General features: G+C 52.8%; 1 protein-coding gene across 1 annotated transcript in view; it reads right to left on the bottom strand.

Moving 5' to 3' along the window:
* The window catches only part of PEBP4 (phosphatidylethanolamine binding protein 4), a 75764-nt gene extending 60993 nt beyond the window's left edge, over positions 1–14771 (bottom strand). The window contains exons 1-3 of the mRNA XM_032712761.1: positions 14413–14771; positions 13554–13681; positions 12095–12227 (exon numbers count right to left, since the gene is read on the bottom strand). Coding sequence (XP_032568652.1) covers positions 12095–12227; positions 13554–13675 — 255 coding nt within the window. The 5' untranslated portion in view covers positions 13676–13681; positions 14413–14771. The remainder of the gene's footprint in view (positions 1–12094; positions 12228–13553; positions 13682–14412) is intronic.
* Between the last annotated feature and the right edge of the window lie 4794 nt (positions 14772–19565).

Genomic DNA, 19565 nt, shown 5'->3' with positions numbered 1-19565 from the left:
GGGAAGGGGACAGGCAGAATTTTGGGTGGGCGCAGAACTTCAGGGGGGTCAGATCACTGGGAGAAGTTGGCATCTCGGGGGGATGCAGCACTTGGAGGGCTACAGAATTGATGGGGGCTCAGCAGCAGAGGGGGAATTTTGGGGGGCTGTGGCATGGTGGGGGCAGAGGTGGTGCCACCTCCCCTCCTCCTCCTTGCCAAATATTTGTTTAATGAGGGAATTCCTGTCGCTGTTCGTGGGCTCTGGGTTCTGTGGGAAGCTGTGGGAAGCCGGTGGCTTTTCCTGCAGCATCCAAAAAACGCAGGGAAACCTCTGGAGAGACCTCCCTGAGCCCTGGGAGCACCAGCCCAGGGTGATGGAACACTGGTAGCCCAGCAAGGACCCTCTGAGTGGGGGTCACTGCTCCCCTGCTGCTCCCTGGGGTGGTGCTGGACATGGAGCACGAGGAGCTGGACATGGAGAATGAGGAGCTGGACACGGAGCACAAGGAGCTGGACATGGAGCACGAGGAGCTGGACATGGAGAATGTGGAGCTGGACATGGAGAATGAGGAGCTGCCACCCTGAGTGTCCCCCGTGTCCCCCCCTAAAGCCACCACGATCCCCCAAAAACGCAGCCCCGCGACGCAGCCGCTTTGATCCTCTGCTTAATTCCTCCTTCCCATTAATTCCCGACCTTCTCTCTCTCTCAGAGATGCTGAGATCAAATGATTAGTTAAGAGACAGTCGGGCCGAGGGGAACATGAAAGGGAGAAGTTTTGTTTAAGGATGTTAACCCCGGCGAGGCGGCGCAGGGAAGCGGCGGAGCCGCGAGCCGAGAGCTCCCTCTGCTCCCAGGAAACCCTCTGCTCCCAAGAAAACCTCCACATCTCCAAACCCTGCCTGCCCCGGCCCTTCCTCGGGGCCCTGCAAACTCATCACACCCCAGAGGCACCGGCAGCAGCCGCTGCACGGGGAAATGTTTCCTCCAGGGGAGGGATTCCTGCTAAAAAAGTGACAAAAAAGGGGGAAAACGGTCATAAACCTCCCCTTTGGTGCCCCTAAAGTCCATCCAGCAGCAGAGAAGACTCCCCCCCCCAGAAGCAAAATATACTATATATTATATAATATCTGATTTATCAATTGATTAGAGGCAGCCCAAGGCAAACAGCAGCACTTCTCCCTCGCACGAGCTCCCCTGGGATGGGGGGAAATGAGGGAGTTGTATTTCCATCGTTTGGGAAGGGAAATAAAGAAATGCCGGGCCAGAAAGGGGGATTTGGGGAAAGCAGAGCTTAGAACCCAAAATAAAGGGGGAAAGCACGGAGCAGAAAATTATTTCAATTACAATGAAAACGCATTTTATTAGAAAAAGTGGGCTCATCTTCGATGCTCGATCCCAAGAAAAGCAATATCCAGGGCTATAATACCCCATCTCACAGGGAGAATGAGTTATTAAATCAGAAGATGAATGGCTTGCAGTGCAGCTAACTGCTCCAGTTAAGAGAAAAATAGTTATAAACTTACTCTTTGCCCCAAAACACATTCCTCCCCCTCATCCCCGGGCCTTGGCTCTCCCCTCGGGTGAAGCTTCACTCATGTGCCTCATTTTTATGGCTGATAAAAATTCCGGAGGGGAAATTTTAATAGAAGTAAAAATAAGGTGGATTTAGACGGGTGGATTTTTTTTTTTCCTCCTCCCCTTCCCCCCCACCTTTTTTTTTTTTTAAATAAAATTAAAAAAAAAAAACCAAAAAAAACCCCAAAACCACTCGAGGAATAAAAATAACCCCGAATAGTTCAATTGTGGGGAAAAGGGAGGGAGGATGTAAATGAAGGAGCATTCTTATGTATAGCAGCGCTCCTCCCGGTGCAGGGCGACTCGCCCCGCGCCTCTGTTCTGCATGAATAAATCTGGATAAAAATGTAACACTGCAAAGAACTCCAATCCCAGAACTCAGAGAGTGCTTCTCGGAGGCTGGAGCAACACAAGCCACCAGCTTGGCTGGGTTTTTTTTCCCCCGTGTTTATAGGGAGAAGGATTGAAACAGTAACACACAACCCTCTGCCCCTGCAGGGTCCTAGTGATGGGTGTGACCCCCCTTTGGGTATTGAGGCCAATAAGGGGCTTTGCTGCCAAAAATCACGGGATCATCCAGGTTGGAAAAGCCATCCAAGGCTGTGGAGTCCAACCTGTGCCCCGTCCCCACCTTGTCCCGCAGCCCAGAGCTCTGAGTGCCACGTCCAGTCCTTCCCTGGACCCCTCCGCCACCTCCCTGGGCAGCCCCTTCCAACTTTTAACAACCCTTGCCATGAAGAAATTCCTCCTGATGCCCAACCTGAACGCCCCATTCCCAGAGAGGGCAGTGGGGAGCTCCGGGAATGCTCAGGATCAGGCCACCCCCTCCACCAAGAGCACAACACTCATATTTCCCTCGAGCCCGGCGCTGAGTCTCATCACAAAAATCCCTTTGCTTCCGAGCTCCCACGAAACAGAGGTACTGGAAAGTCACCTAATGACTCAATTAGTTTGAAATACGTGCTGGGAGGTGAGGCCAGCCTAGGGCAGGACCCCCTGGGCACTCCCAACTCCCCCCCAAGAGAGGCAGCGGCGCCTCGAAGCAGACGGACTTTTTCACGGCAGCACCACCGACTTTCCCCACTCCTCTACCTCCGGATATCCACGATATCCCTCCAGCAGGATCTCCCGACCCCCCTGGCAGAGCGTGGCTGCCTGTTACACAACCCTGCTCGGGAGATCCTACGTGGGCAGACGTGGGTTTTCCTCGGAATCGACAGCAGCCTCTCGCTGCGGCTCCGCAGAGCATGAGCAGCTTATATAAACAGCCCTCCCAGTTACCCCGTGTGGGGGCTGCACGGAGCCCCCCCGGGCTGGGGGGGGACACTGGGAGCCACCTTTCCCCCCTCCCCTTCCCCTCCCCGCTTTTTTTCCCCTTTTTCTCCTTTTTTTTTTCCTCTTTAAAACAACCCTTGTGGGGGAAAAAGGCAGCGCGAGAGAGAGAGAGAGAAAAATGACTCAAGTGTTTTGTAACTTGTCACATTCGAAGCTGCAATTTGGAGGCAGGAAGGAGGGATCCAAAATAAGTCGCCCCAACCCCCGATTGTATAACCGAGATATTCCCCCCCCACCACCCTCCACGGCCCCTCCCCTCCCGCCGGGGGAAAAAATAAAAAAAAAAAAAAAAAAGGGGGAATTTCTGCTGCAGATTGGCAGCTGGAAAAAGGCAGGAGAGCTCGGGGTTGTTACAGCACAGGAAGGAGCCCCCAAATTGGGAAGAATTACTCATCCGTGGAAAAGGCTCCTGTGCTGGCAGGGAAGGCACCGGGGAAGATGCTGCAGGGGAGGAAGGATCCCAGGGATGTTTTCTCCCTGCTCAGAGCCCCGTGGTGAAGGCTGAGCTCCCCGGGATGCTCCCTGGAGTGGGAGGTGATGCTGGGGAAGCACAGCTGGAGTGGGAAAGCAGGACAGAGCAGGTTTCCCTGAAGGAAAGGGACCTGGCGAGGGTTGCTGAAGGGCATCAACAACCTCTGCTGCCAAAACTGGGCTCAGAGCAGGCTGGAGCCACCCCACATTCCAGGGAGGGGGTGGGAGATGCTTGGATAATCCCACAGGAAGGCTCCATCAGGGTTAGGGTGGCAAATACCTCTCCCACACTTCACTTCCCCTCCTAGTTCTCCCCCTCCTCCCAAACCCAAGCCACCAGCACCCAGCAATTCCCAGCATTTCCATCCACATGCTCAGCAGCTCAGCACATCCCAGGAGAGCCTGGCTGCACCCAGAGCCTTCTGGAAGAGCAGGAAGGGTGACACCTGCCTGGAATGGGAAGGGTGATGGAGCAGAGACACACACACACACCCCCCCCAATACATTCAACCCACTATTCCAGAGGTCCTGGAGCCTTTCCCTGCTCAGACAAAGCCCAAGGCCAGAGCTGTGGAGCAGGGCCAGGAACATTCCCAGCTCTCCACAGTGTCCCTGTCCCTCCAGTTTGCCCCCTCTGGTTACAGCTGATGAGGGGCAGCAGCAGTCGGGGAGGCAGGAGGGATATTTCCCACCCATTCCCAGTGCCAGCACAGGCAGAGGAGCTGGGGAGGATTCCAGGGAGAGCAGGAGGATGCCAGGAAAGATGAGAAAGATTTTGGGCAGCCATGCCCAGCTCCCCAACCATCAAACATAATTTCAGACCCCATAAATTCAATCTTCGAGGCGCAAGCGCCAGGAGCACCCGGAGGAACCTGCCTGCTGCCATAAACCCTCCTGCCCACCCAAAATGCCACTAATTCCTTTTGAAGAAGCCCAGGCAGGTCCTGGGAATGTCAGGAGACACAGTGAGTGTGACATTCCCCCTCGGGGCTCATCGATCTGCCATCGACCACCCCGTGGAAGCTCTGAAACCCAGACAGGCTTTGGCATCTGCCTTCAGGTTTTGTGGGGGCAGCACCTCCTCAGGGTCTCCTCAAAAATAAACCACGGAGGGGAGTTTAAAGGAGGGGAAGGGCTGAGCTTTGCAGCCTTTTCTTCAGTGGCACCTCAGCTAAAGGCTCTCAAACCCCGAGTGCCCACATCACAGGGCAGCACAGGCTGTGGTTGGCAGCCAGAACATCCCAGAAAAAAGCCAAATATGGGGCGGAGGGGGGGAAAGAAATGGGTTATTTTCAACGGATTCATCTGCTTCTACAGCACAGTTTGGCTTTGCAATTAAAAACATAATATAAAATCCCTATTTCTTCATTACAGGCCCACCCTGGCAGGTTTTGGATTAACAGGTGAAAATAAAGTGGGTTTAAAGGTGCCCTGCAACCACAGGGACTTGCCCATGCAATAAACCAAGGGGAAAAAAAGCCAAATTCCCAGCAAATTCCCAACCAGAGCACGATCACACCCTCCCTGGGATATCCCCACTGGAATCCTGGACAGCCCATGGCGCATCCCGTCTCCACCCAAACACAAGCACCAGCTCCAATTTTAACACAAAACGGGGATAATTCAACACAAAAAAACCCTACATCTGCGGGAGCAACACAATTATCTGCCGGAGTTAAGCGCTGATGGATAGAAGTTTTAATTACCAAACCTTCTCGTCCTCCCCCACGCACAAAAAAAGTGTATTTTTCTGGCATGTTTATTTAATACTAAAATATGGCAAAATTATATGTTAGTGGAATACGTGCGGGGTGCCCGTGAAGTACAAGACGAGCTGAAATCTGTTTTGTCACCAGAGCTGAAAATATTAGTCCCTTTGATCTCTTTGGCTCCAAAGCAGCTCTGGAAGGAGAGAGAGGAGAGAGCGGAACGCGCGGCACATTCCAGGGCACATCCAGCCCTCGGAGGGGATCGGGGAGGATGAGATCCCAGCTCCTGCCTCTGCACGTGCTCCCCGCTCACGCAGGGCCCCGGGGATTGACAACCTCCACTCCTGCACATGTCCCCGTCTCTTGATTTACCCAAAGAGAAGAGCAAGCCCAACCCAGCTGCCTTAATCGCCATGGACAGGGCTAAAGGGTGCCCCTGTCACCCATCAGTATCATTTAGGGCTTGGGCAGCGCCCAATTCCCACGGGGAATGCCCCTTGGAGCTCCGTGCTCATATCAGTCTTGATTTCATTTGGTCCTTCACACCGTTGTCTGGTTCATGTATCCGAGCTGTGCAGTAACTCTGTCTGATGCATCCCGGCCCCCGGCAGCGGGATCCGGCACAGGAGCCACCCTCTGCTCCAAAACCTGGCTGCCAACAGGGAACAGCAGCAGCTCCAGCCTGCTCGAGACCAGCGAGATATAGGTTACTCACTTCCCAACATATAGACAGGCGGAGGTTGCAATCACGAGTGAATCCTCCAGCAGGAATTTTTTTTTTTTCCTCCCCTCCCTCCCTCCCTTCCTTCCTTGGAAATTCACAGCCAACCTGCTAATGAGTCTTTGTGAAACTTGTGCCTTCTTACCTCTAATTTTACAGCCTGTTCGGATTTGAGCTCTGTGGACAGCCTCACATTTGGTTTGGAATTATAGGCTGAGTGGCTGTTCTCTCCTATTATTGTGCTGTCAATCTCGTATTAGCACATTATAATATGCTACACTGAATGCATCTGTTCCGTAGATCACAAGTCCTAATTGTCATTTGTTGAATCACTTTGTCTTATATGATTGTTAAGCAATTATTTCACCCAAAGCAGCTTAAACTTTGATTACTGTATAGTGTTTACAGGGATCAAAGAGAAAATCAGCGGCTGCTTCAAACATTTTGCTGCTGGAACAGTCACAAGTGTGTCCCACACGCCGGAGATGCCGACACACAGCAACGAGACCGGGTGACCTGTGGGTTCTTCCCACCCTCCTGGCCTGAAGGGGAACATTTTATTTGTCCGGGGTGGTTGGAGGTCCAGCAAACGTGTAGGTAATGAGGCAAATGGGAAGTGACATTCCTGCCAAGATTGCTCATGGAAAGAGGCTCTCACGGCGTGTGACACCAGCTGTCCCAAAGGTCCCCTCCGGTGGGGAAAGGGCCCGGTGGGGAATAACACCCTGTGCTGTGTTGTTAAAGCACTCCAGCGCTTTTACATCAAGGGAAAAGCTCCTCAAAAGGCTTGGAAATCAAAGCAGTGCCCTGCTCAGGGATCACATCCCAAGGTGAGCCCCCAAAAAGCAGCAGCGCTCGCAGCGGGCGGGTCAGCAGAGGACAGGGCTGGAGCAGCACAGAGACCCCGCAGCACACACAGTTTGTGGCTGTACCACCCCACACTGCAGCCCTCAAAGAGACACTTTGGTAGCTCACAGCCCTCACACCACCATCCCCTGGCTGCAGAGCAGGGCCCAGGCGCCGGGAGCCGCTGGGCTGGGATGCTGGAATGATGCTGGAATGCCACAGCAGGGTCCCAGGGCATGGGAACCCAAACCAGCAAGGCCAAAGGGAGGGGTTCATCACCAGGGGCTTGGGCTAATCCCCATAATATGGGGCTGACAGCATCGGGAAGGAATGTTGGGCCATTGTTTCTAAGGAGCCCAGACAGGGCTGAGAGAGAAAAAACACTCTGGTGGCTCCGTAACTCCAGACGGTTCCACGAGCCAACGAGGATACACAAACTGTCAGGAATCTTCTGCTTAAAACCATCTTCTTTAATGAGCCTCGAATTGAACCTGAGTGCCACGGAAAAGGCTCCTCTCAGCCAGCTGCAAATCCCCTCCTGACACAACTGGAGCACAGGAGACTGAACAGACCTTCTCCTCCCTTTGTTAAAAGTTAATGGATTTGCTCATACAAATGATTTTTCCAAATAATGGGCCCCAGCCCCTAGAGCACAGAACCCTTTATAAATCAGGACTGTCCCCAACTTGGCCACCAAGTGCTCACAAAAAAAAAGAGGAGAACTGGGGACAAGGCTGGGCTATAACCAAGTGCACTTTGCTGTGGACTCCAGGCACAACCCAAACTCCTGGGAGAGGCTCATTGCCCTGCCCTTCCCTCCCTGGGTATGGCTGGGATCCCCAGTGCCATGGCAGGACATCTCCAGCCCCAGGGCAGCACCCCTGGGTGCTGGTCACAGGTTTGGGCACAGAGAGCTGCTGCATGAACCCCCGAGGGGATCATCCCACGGATCACACAGTCGGGGGCTTTTCCAGCTGCCTTTTCAGCTCCAGTTCATTCCACCGTGGAAACGGCTTTAAATAAGTGACCTGGACAGCTGCAGAAAGAAGTTGTAGCTCATGGATTGTGGCTTGGCCAGGAGAGGGTTCTTCCAAAAACAACTTAAGTTTAAAATAGTTGAGTTTGGGGTAAGAACCCTGAGAAAAGCACTTTTTTCTTGCCTGGAATAAAAGCCCTACTCCTTCCCATGTATCCCAAACAACTGATGGCACAGCCCAAAGAAAACCAACGAGGCCTCTAACTAAGGAAGTTGTCAAACCCTGGGATGAAAACAAATCTGGAGGAGCAGGTAAAAGGTAACTCCACAAACCCGCGGCCCGAGAACTCCCGGCAGGTAAAATTGCTTTTTAACAAGGAGACAAGTCCCATCCACGGCATCTGCCGTATGTTTTTATAAAGCCCAGAGATACGTGTTCCAAAAGGCCAGTAAATAAAGTTCCCATCGATTTGATCTCAAGTGTAATCTGTTTTTCTGTCTGCCACCAGCCGCGGCAATAAAAGCGAATCAGGGAACGCGGCGCTCGGGTTAATGCGACGATACATCATCTTCGGGGGGGATTGCTTAGCTGCAGGATTTATAAACTCGCCCCCAAATTGATGCAATGGCCAATTTTCTTTTCCAATTTATTTTTTGGTCGAGCCAAGCAATATCGTGGCAGGGCAAGGAGGACGCATTTCCCCTCTTTCCAGATGTTCTCCCTCGCTCCGTCGGCCCCGGGGAAGGGCCTCCGGCTGCTCCTCTGCTGGGGTGGTTTTTTGGGAAGGTGCCGGTGGATGCTTTAATATTTGGGGTTTGCTCCGTATTACAACCTTACAGCGGTACCCAAAGGGTGCGTGGGGTGTGCACAGAGCAAGTTATTTGGTGTTCAGGGGGTCTTACAGTGAGGACTGAGCATCCCCAGCATCCCAGGGCTGCATCCCACATGGACTGAGCATCCCCAGCATCCCACATGGACTGAGCATCCCCAGCATCCCATGGCTACGTCTCCCAGTCCTCTGCACACCAGGACAGACCAACTGGCTGCTCTGCTCCAGCACAGGGCTGAGAGACAGGCACTTCCCACCCACCCAAAATGTGGGCACAAGCTGTGCCCAGCAGTCAAAGGGTTTCCAAGGTACCCAAACCATCCATAACCAAATTCCTGTGCCTGGCAAAGCACCCCTTATTCCTTTGCCTGACTGTGTTGTTCTCAGAGATGCAGCCAGACACAACAGCTGCCTTCACTGCACCAAAAGAATCCAAAAATGGGTCTTTGGGGCAGCAGAAGTGATGTTTGATAGAGCTGGTTTCAACAGCCCAGTGCTCAAACTGGATAAGCATCATGGAAAATTAAAAACCACTCCAACCACACATAAACCAACATATTAAAGTCCTCCAGGCCGGGTTTTGGTGCCACCAGAGCTCAGCTTTGCAAGATGCCACCTCACTTTAGGGCCCTTCACCCAAAAACATCAAGGAGCACCAAAGGCTGGGAGGGGAGACCTTGGGCACAGGCAGGGTCAAACCTGACCCCCCTCCCAAAACCCACCACCAGTATCTGGGACAAGGATGGGAAACATCCCGTTCCCCTCCCCTCCCTCCTGGGAAAACTGATAAATATTTCCAGAGATAAAAACAAACACTCCGCATTTGGCTTTTTCGGTGGTTGTTTTTCTTGAAGAGACAAAGTGTTCCACAGAGAGCCGACACTTCCTACACAAGTTTGCATCCTCAAACCCTGAGTTTTTCTGCCGCTGATTCGGGTGGAAAATAAAAAGCATCTCCAGCCCTTCACCCAGCCCTCAGCACCCCAGCCAGGGATCACTGAGCCTCTCGTGTGCCCAGGAGCATCATGTGAAAGACAAGAGACAACTTTGGGGAAGTGAGGTTTCCCCTTCTCACTTAGGGAATAAAATAAAGGATAATCAAGTTTCCTGGGCTTCGAAAATCCCATCACAAGCCACGAAAACAACTCACACACCTCAGCCCTGTGACGCAGCTCTTGTTCCCACTCGATTTAGGGTGATTATTTTTTTTTTTTGAGGGAATAATATTATCCTGAAGCATCCTTACGGGTTCAGGAGTAAGAGAATGAAATATTCCTATAAAGAAATGTACAAAGCATTTCAGATCCAGTTCTCTGTGATGGGTTTAAGGCCGGCCAGCCCCTTGCCCAAAATTAACCCTGGATGAAGCTGGAACGTTCAGCTGGGGATGTGGTGGGTTTTTTTTGGGGAGAGCCAGAGGAGAAGAATCAACACAAACCACGGGAAACAGCAGGACCCGTGTCCTCAGATGCCGCCTGAGCACAAGATGTGCTGAGATGTCTTGGAAGGAAACGGTGCCAAATCCATCAGCAGAGCCAGCCCTGATGCCAGCGGGAGCCACTGGCCCCCCTGGGAGGGGCTCCCCAGGGATCTGCCCCCTCCCTGGGCCACAGCTGGCATCTCATCCCAAAATAAACGGGTGCTGGTGACACACACCCGGCTCCCAAACCCCAGCTGGGGATGTTCACTCCCCTGCCCTCGTTTTTAGGCTCAGGGATGCAGAGCCAGCATCCCCCCAGCACAGCGGGGAAGGGTCTGGCTCTCATCCCTGAAATCCTCCCCCAGCCCAGCAGCACCGTTCACCCAACGGAGACACATCCACCAGCCAGTCCCTTCCCTTCTCCCTGCCCGGCTTTGCTTTCCAGGACTAAAATATAAAGCAAAACAACTGCCCACATCCCTGGGAAACTTCAAACTCCTGGAAAGCGCCGCGGGGCCGACGGATGATCCCGTGTGCAGCAGCCTCTGCCAGGAAGGAGGGTTATTTTGGAAGGATCAGACATCTTTAAGGAAAAGTTCTACTTCAAACCATGTGATCCAGGGGGGGAAGAGACTTCCCAGACGGCGAGGAAGAGCCGGAAAAACGGATTGTTAACGCCCCAAGGCACAGGGAGAAGTGAGTTTTCCCTTATCGAGCTGTGCCTGAAACCACCAGGGCTGGAGCCAGCGATGGGAAACATGGCAATTATTGGGATTTGGGAGTTCTTGGGGTGCCAGCAAGGATTTCACAGGGATTTGGGAACGCTGAGAGTCGATGCCACCACATCCTTGGACACCCAGCTGGGCACGGCGGGCAGGATTCCCTCCCTGAACAGCCCCCACTTGTTCTCCTGCTCCCCTGCCCGGGGCACGCCCAGAAGCCCCCCAGTGCTCCCAGTTTTCCCAGTTGCTCCCAGTTTTCCCAGTTGCTCCCAGTTTTCCCAGTTGCTCCCAGTTTTCCCAGTTGCTCCCAGTCCCGGCGGCGCTGGAGCTCGGGAAGTTCAACGCTACCACCTGGTGGCATCAGGGTGGAACTGCAGCACCGGGACCCCCCCCACCCCCGACTCCTCATCCCGAATTCCATCGGGATCCCGCAGCAGCACCGGTTGGAAATATCAAATCCCAGATAGCAAAGCCAGAGCCTGGGATGGTCTTTAAAAATATCGACCAAAAAAAAAAAAAAAAATCTTTAAAATTATATTTACAGCGCAAATTTAAAAAAAAAAAAAAAAATACATTTTTTTGTGGTGGTAAAGAAATTAAATTAAAACGGTCACAGCGGAGGGAAAAAATAAAAAATAAAAGTGTCCAGAATACACCAAAAATTAAATGGCCACAACAGAGGAAAAAACATTCAAGTAGTAAAAAAATTAAAAATTTACAGTGGCCACAACGCAGCAAGAAAATTATTTAAATTTTTTTCCTACATTGTCGCCACTTAGTTCATATTTTCCCTGATGTTGTGGCCATTTAATTAATTATTTAAAAAATAGCCACACTACAGCAAAAATTAAATTCATTAGGTGGCCACAACACAGCAAAAAAATTAAATCATTAAGTGGCCAAATATAGCAAAATTTTATATCATTAAGTGGTCACAGTATAGCAAAAAAAAAAAAAAAAACGTATTTAATTTCTTTGCTACATTCTGGTCACTTAATAAAATGGTCACAATGTAAAAAAAAATAATTAATACTTTTAGAAGGGCATAATATGGTAAAAATTTAAATGATTAAGTGGTCAAAATGTAGGGAGTATTATAAGTGGCTACAAGGTAGGCAAAATAACGTTTATAATGCAGAGGATATTTTTAATTGAATATCTGGAATATGGCGAAAATATTTATTAAATGGCTACAGTGTGGCAGAAATATTTGTTAAAATGGTTGCAATGTAGCCAAAATATTTAGGAAATGGACAGCGCAGCAAAAAAAATATTTAAAAGTTGCCTCAAGGTAGTGAAACCAAAAGTGTGATTGCAGGAAAAGATGATTTAAGGGCCACCATGTAGGAAAAAAAACTAATAATAAATGGCCAGGATGTCGGGGGAAAAAAAAGTTTGTCCAGGCTCAGACTTGCACAAAAGCTCTGAAGGAATGGGAGAAAAGGTTGAGAGAAGCCACCCCGACCCCAGTGAATTCCTTGGACGTGGAGGTCGGAGCAGGACTCACCTTCTCAGCCCAGGAGTAGCGGATGTGGGGGCTGCCCCATTCCCGGCTGAGCCGCCGCCGGTAGCCGTGGCACTTGGGCACGTAGGAGCAGGACACGTCCCCCACGTCGGGGTAGATCACTTCCAAATCCCCTCTGGAAAAGAGGGAAGAGAGGGCAAGGTGGGATCACACGGTGCTGGAGGTGGGAATGGGCGCCACGTCCCAGCCAGGCTCGGGATGGGGTTGGAAGGGGGGATCCCAAGGGGGGATCTCAAGGGGGGATCCCAAGGGGGGATCCAAAGGGGGATCCAAAGGGGGGATCCAAAGGGGGATCTCAAGGGGGGATCTCAAGGGGGATCCAAAGGGGGATCAAAGGGGGGATCCAAAGGGGGGATCCAAAAGGGGGGATCCAAAGGGGGGATCTCAAGGGGGGATCTCAAGGGGGGATCTCAAGGGGGGATCTCAAGGGGGGATCCAAAGGGGGGATCCAAAGGGGGGATCCAAAGGGGGGATCCAAAGGGGGGATCCAAAGGGGGGGAAACCCAAAGGGGGGATCCCAAGGGGGATCCCAAGGGGGGATCCAAAGGGGGGATCCCAAAGGGGGATCTCAAGGGGGATCTCAAGGGGGGATCTCAAGGGGGATCTCAAGGGGGATCCAAAGGGGGGATCTCAAGGGGGGGATCCCAAGGGGGGGATCCAAAGGGGGCGATCCAAGGGGGCGATCCAAAGGGGGCGATCCAAAGGGGGCGATCCAAGGGGGCGATCCAAAGGGGCGATCCAAAGGGGGGATCCAAAGGGGGGGATCCAAAGGGGGGATCCAAAGGGGGGATCCAAAGGGGGCGATCCAAGGGGGGATCCAAAGGGGGGGATCCAAAGGGGGGGATCCAAAGGGGGGGATCCAAAGGGGGGATCCAAAGGGGGATCCAAAGGGGGTGCAGCAAGCACAGAATGGAGCCCTGCTCCTGCTCCCGGGCAGCAGCAGGAATTTAAACTTTCATATCAGATACTGGGAGGAACTTCCTCCCTGTGAGGGTGGCGAGGGCCTGAATGGATTTCCCAGAGGATACCCCATCCCTGGAAGTGTCCAAGGCCTGGCTGGACAGGGCTTGGAGCAACCTGGGCTAGCAGAAGGTGTCCCTGCCCGCGGCAGGGGGTGGAACAGGATGATCCTTAAGGTCCCTTCTGACCAAACCATCCCAGGATTCTATGGAAAAGTCATCTTTTCCACAGCATCCTGTCATCCCTGATGCTGTAAAAATCACTTTTAAAGCCCCCACACGACAGGCCAGGGAATAACTTCAAGGTGGCCAGAAACAGCCCGGATTCCTGGTAAAAGGAGGAAAATAGGTAGGATTTATAGTGCTGGCAAAGGGGATACTGGAATTCCTGTCCCAGGAGGTGACACCTTGGACGCTGAGGGCAGCCCGTGGTGGGATGTCCAGGGCTGGTGCAGTGAGGAAGGAGACAGAGCATCACTCACCTGCAGAACTCCTTGTCCGAGTCGCTGAGTGTCTGGAAGATGCAGGTTCGGGAAGTGTGGTTCCCTCGGACACCGGTGAGGAACAGGCTGAGAGCCACCAACACAGCGCTCAGGAGCCTCATCCTGCCCTGGGGGACAGAGGGACAGGCAGGGTCAGCCCCCACCACACTCCAGTTCAGCTCCCAGCCCCAAAACCAGCTCCAGGAAAAGCCCTTGCACATCACTTTGCTCTCCGGGTTCCACAACTTTTATCCCAGTTACCCTGCCAGCAAACACCCCCAGCAAGACCCCCCCCATCTCAGAGGACCATTTGCCACCAGGCTGGTGCATCGTCACCCTCCACGTGGCACGGGGGATGTGCCCATGTGGTGGCACAAGGCTCAGCACCACGGTGATCCCTGTGACACCACACGGCTCAGGCAGCTCCAAGAGGGGACAGAGTCCCCGTCTCCAGCTGCTGGCCCTGCTGCTCTCCCTAACACGATGGAAAAGATGGAAAACCGGGGATCAGGCTCGCTCACGGTCTATCCAAGACCGTCACCAAAGGACACACAACCAGCCACCACACCCTGACACATCCCCGGCCCCAGGCAGGGTCTCTGCAGGGGAACAGCCCCAGGGTTCACCCCGAACCCATCCACCCCCTCCAGCGCCAGGGCAGAGCTCTTCCCACACCAGGACAGCCATGGACACCCAGGTTAAAGCCATACAAAGCCTTGAGGACGAGGAGACGCAGGGGTTTTATTCTCCCACCCCCCTGCCAAGTCCAGCTCCAGCCCTCGCCTCCCCAGGCCACAGCAGCCTGCTGGACCCAGGAGCCAACAGGGCCACCAGGACCGGCCCTGCCCGAGCCACTTACCGGGGTCCCGGGGATGGCTGAGCAGCTCCCAGGCAAAGCCCGGAGGTTTGAGGTTGCCGTGGAGATGGTTTCCTTGGAAGGAAGGGAAAGAAGGGACTGGGAACTGAAAGCAAAACCCCAGGGAAGGGGCAGCTCGGTGCTCGAGAGCTGCCAACGGGTTTCAACCCCCCAACGGTCCCCAACGGCCCCAACAGCTCCGGGGTCCTCCCCTGCCCAACCCCCCCCCCACACACACACACACACTCCCTGCACTGGAGGCTCCCAAGCTGATTAGGAAGGATGTGACCCAAACATTCATTTGCCAGTCTCCTCCATTGCCTAATCAGTTGTGGATGAGGCACATGCAGAAATCCCCAGCCAGTTGGGAGCAGGGATTACACCACAGACTGGATCATTATATAATGAGGCGCCGGCACGCAGAGCGAACACGAGTGAGGACCAGCAGCGCTGTCATCCCGGAGAGAGAGGCACCAGGCTCCAACTAATTGGAAACATTAATGGATTGGGAATGATCTGGAGGGGTTTAGGGGCTAATGGCTCTGGTTCCCACGCTGCAGCCCGTAATTAGAGCCCTGATCCCTGCAACAGGCTCACGTGAGTAATGCCTTTCCCATCGGAGGTCAGGGGTGCTGGTTCACATGAGTCAGGAGAGCCAGAGTGGGGTTTGCATCCTCACAGTGGCCCAGGACACAGGGGGGTTGATGAGCTGGGGTGCCCAGACCCAGCAGGGCTGGTAATCAGCACAAACTGCCCCAAAACTCTGCCGTGGAAGGTGGATTTCTGAGAAAAGCAGGAGCTCCCTTGGAAACTGAGTGTGTGGCTGGAAGTTTAGCAAGAGGCAGCAGGCAAAGGTCGGGACAGACACAAGGGCTTGGACACCAGGAGAGCTGGAGATGTGGACTCTCACCTTGGCAAACCATCATGGAATGGTTTGGACTGGAAAGCTCATCTCATTCCACCCCCTGCCATGGGCAGGGACACTCTTCCCCTAGCCAGGTTGCTCCAAGCCCTGTCCAGCCTGGCCTTGGACACTTCCAGGGATGGGGCAGCCTCAGCTTTCTCTGGGCAACCTGTGCCAGGGCCTCCCCACCCTCACAGGGGGGAATTTCTCCCCATATCCCATCTATCCCTGCCCTCTGGCAGTGGGAAGCCACTCCCATGTCCTGTCCCTCCATCCCTTGTCCCAAGCCCCTCTCTGGCTCTCCTGGAGCCCCTCCAGTCCCCTTGGCTCCTGCAGTCACTTTGCAGTGGTTACTTGGGGGAGCCAGAGGTTTCCAAAACAACAGCAAAAGAGAAATGGGATGAACTCCAAACAGGGATATTTTATCTCAAGGCTGGAGGCAGAGAAAAAGCCCTTCCCACAGAGGCCATATGAGCCACTTCCACCCGGAGATCTCCTGAGGATTGGCACAAAATGGGTTTGCCAATAGACAAGGTGCAGAGGGATCCCCAGGGGGTGCTTTGGAAGGAAAACTCACAGGAGCAGCAATTTCACAGCATCTCACACAAGATGAACTCTGGCTTTTCTCCCTAATAAAGATCTACGGCAGAGTCATTACAAAGATCATCTTTCCCCTGCTCAGGGAGACAGAGTGTGAGAGGCAGCAGGATAAAAGGCTGGGATAAAAATCCACGGGAAAGTGCTGCCAGAGCCAGGCATCAGCTCCTGGGTGATGTCCCTGAAGGTCAGGATCCTGACAGGTCAGGATGTTCCTGAGGGGCAGGAGGCTCCTGGAATATTTCCTTTTCAAACCCATGCACAGAGCAAGGTGACTCTGAGCTGTCCCTGCCTGCACAAACCCTCCATTCCCAGAAAACCCACACCAGGAATGGGTGGTTTCCACTGGCATCATCCCCCTCCTCAGGTCTGCCTGAGCCTGGAGCTCTCAGAGGTGGGGAGAAGAGAAGAAAACCCAAGAGCCTGCACAGAGCAGCTTCCCCTGGGGAGAAGGATCCTCCCAGATCCAGACACAGATCCAGAGGTGTCAAAGCAGGGCTGGAGCAGGAGCCAGGCTCCTCTCCCAGCAATCCCAGGGTGTTCCCTCTCCTGACTAAGCAGTGCAGGACTGCAGGAATCCTGTCTTTCCAGCTGCTGTTGTGCTGTGGACGAGGCTCAGGGCTGGGGGAAAGATGTTCCTCCAGGATTTGTCCCTACAGTGAAGGGGGGGTGAGATGAGAGAAAATGAGATATTGCCCTGCACTTAAAATCTTTCACACTTTTCTTTGGCAAAGCCATCATTGAAAACCCCACTGCAAACCCCCTCCTGTTCGGTTCTCCCACCTTCCACGAGGCTCCCAATCTTTGGGAGTTAAAATAAAGCTTTCAGAGGTACCAAGTGCAAGATTAATTTGGTTACTCAATGATGTGAAGGCCAAGGAAGCAGAGCACTGCCAATATCACTTCATTTGGGAGGAGATTATTTAAACATATACATAAAATATATATATTGCATTTGTCCTAATATCACTTCAATTCATTTGGGAGGAGATTATTTAAACATATACATAAAATATATATATTGCATTTGTCCCCATATCGCTTCAATTCATTTGGGAGGAGATTGTTTGAATATATATAATATATACATATATATTCCATTTGTATCCCCTCCAAACAGTTCTAAAAGCCACTGAAAAGCCTTTCACAGTTGGGCAAACTGAGATATGGGTCAGGAAATTATTTTCCTATTAGTTTTTGGGATGAAAAGGCTCTTAATAAAAGGCAAACACCTCAAGGCAGGGAAGGGAGGGAGAAGTCTGGGGTTTGTTTTAACAGCAACAAAGTACCTGTGAAAGCCAAAGTACCTGTGTGGGAGCCAAATTACACATGGGCTGATCCACGGGGCCACAGATGGTGTTGGCAGAGGGAAGGAGAAGGTGCTTTGTTGCACATCACACCTCTGCAGACCACTCCTGACGCTCTCCCAGAGCCCCATAAGGCACCAAAATATTTCCCAGGGAGCACAGAGAGCCTTGGGACACAGGTGAGCCAAATATACAAGTAATTTGGAGGAGCCCCAGGGCCACCAGCTGAATCTGATGAGCTCTGAGAGCTCCCACATGTGCAGAGCCTCCAGCCCTGCTGCACTTTGTTCACTTAATTCCAGGTTTTAATTCAAAGCAGGTGTTTCCAGATCACAATCTCGCTTTGAAGGGTCAGAAGAAACCCGCTTTTACTTCTGACACCGGGCCAAGAACTCATTGTTTGCAAGCTTTGGAACTTCCCATCCCAAGCCCGTGGCTTCCTGCTGCCCTGAGCTCCAGATAAACCCGAGCCACGCACAGGCCACTGGAGGGATTGTTTCATCTTCTCCCTGCCACAACGGGCTGTTTCCTTGGAATCTGAGCTTGCTCCCATCCCGTTCCATCAGGTGATCTCAGCTCTCCCCAGACATGAACTGCCTGCAGGGACAGGGAGGAGTCCCCTGGCTCGAGCTGCCCCAGTCCCGTGACAAAGGAAGCCTGGCAATTGTGGGGGGGTTTTATTTCCTCCCAGCTTCAGGCTGAAGAAGAGTTTTAACTCACTACTGAAGCCATTTAAAAACTCTATCCCTTTCTTGCCAGAGAGCCAAAGCTCTGGGAAACAAGGGTTTATTCTCCTTTCTGTGGGCAAAAGCATTTCTGAGCAATAAATATGCCCCTTGTACCCCCACCTGAGACCCCCTGGCATCGGTCCAGCCCAGCTGCTGCAGGAAGAGCTCAGCTTTTCCTTCAATATCCAGCATTTTCCTCTGATCTGGGAGAAAAATCCCAGTTCCAGGTGACACCCCTGTGACTCAGTTTCCCCATGGAGGGGCCACTGAGCTTTGCCCGTGAGCAAAGCACCTGAAGACCTCCTAGAAACCAACTCCTACAGCCTGAAAAAATCACTGAAAAAACAGTATTTACAACTGTTGATACCAACCAGCAAGAGGAGAGAAAGCAAAGGACTTGGCAGAGCCTCAGTGGCCAGGGGAATTCCCTCAATCTTGGCCTCGCAGGAAGCCCATTTTTCAGCTCTTTAATTCCATAGCAATCAGAAAAGGAAACAGAAAAACCACATCCTCTCTCTCCATTCATAACCTGCTGCACCTCCAGTCCTGCCCTGGCCTTGCTGTGCCTCTTATCTCCCCTCTTCACAGGCTGTCCTCACATTTCCCTCCTTGCATGGCCAACAACTTCATTCCTGCTCTAATTGAACGACCACAAGGTCGCCTTCACCTTGCCCCAGCCAACCCTCAGGGCAAAAGCTTCGTGAGTAGAAAAACCCATTTATCCCAGGACAGGCCATAAATTTGCATCTACACTGATTTGTGGGGCTGAGTCTCCTCCTTGGAGAATTTTAAGTGGATTTAAGGGATGGGACAGATTTATTGGGCTCTGTGGTCTGGAGTTTTACCTGGGTCTGTTTAGTGCCATGTTGGGGTCAGGGGTTAAAGACCCCAGGTCATAAAGGGTTCAATAGCTGAGCCTGGATTTTTGTGTCTTTACAGCATTAATAGGATGCTGGGGGCAAAATATAGAGCGAAGGGGTTGTATTTATTCCTTCCCAAGCAGGGCCCTGTGGGCCTGCAGGCTGGAACAGCAGAGCTTTGCATTGTGCAAAGCACCAGGTGCAGATCCCTGGTGCAGATTAACACAGAAGGATTTTTGGCTTTCTCATTATACCTGCCAAAGCTCCTGCACTGAACTCCCACCCCCCCTCCTGCCCCATTTTCCTGGCAGGCTGGTCAAGCTGGATTAAACATCACTGTCACCAGCAGCATGGGAAGGTCAGGGGTGGCTGAAGGAGAAGGGTCAGAGCCCCCCCAAAAAGGGGGGTTGGACCCACAGCATCCACCTCCTGCAGCACCCTCTGAGCAGGAATCTCTGTGGGATCAGGCAGGGGATGATTTTTACCTTGGAGGTTGGTAGCACCTCAGGCTCCTCGCAACAGAAGGTGCCATGCAGCACAAACCAACCACCAGAGCAGAGCCAGGGCTGCTGTGACCCCCCCAAAACCTTCCTGGCATCAGCCCCCCTCCCTCTGCCTCAGCTGGGCATTGCAGGAGCGCCCGGGAGAGGAGAATATCCGATGTTTTCCAGGCACTGAGCACTCAGCAGGGTACAGCCCCCGAGCCTGGCAGCAGCCCACGGAGCCACCCCCGCGCTGCATCACACGGGATCACCCCTTT

This window comes from Chiroxiphia lanceolata, chromosome 28, assembly GCF_009829145.1.
Source record: "Chiroxiphia lanceolata isolate bChiLan1 chromosome 28, bChiLan1.pri, whole genome shotgun sequence".
Taxonomy (NCBI): domain Eukaryota; kingdom Metazoa; phylum Chordata; class Aves; order Passeriformes; family Pipridae; genus Chiroxiphia; species Chiroxiphia lanceolata.
Note: the sequence above shows the minus strand (reverse complement) of the source record. Positions and strands in the feature narration are given on the sequence as shown.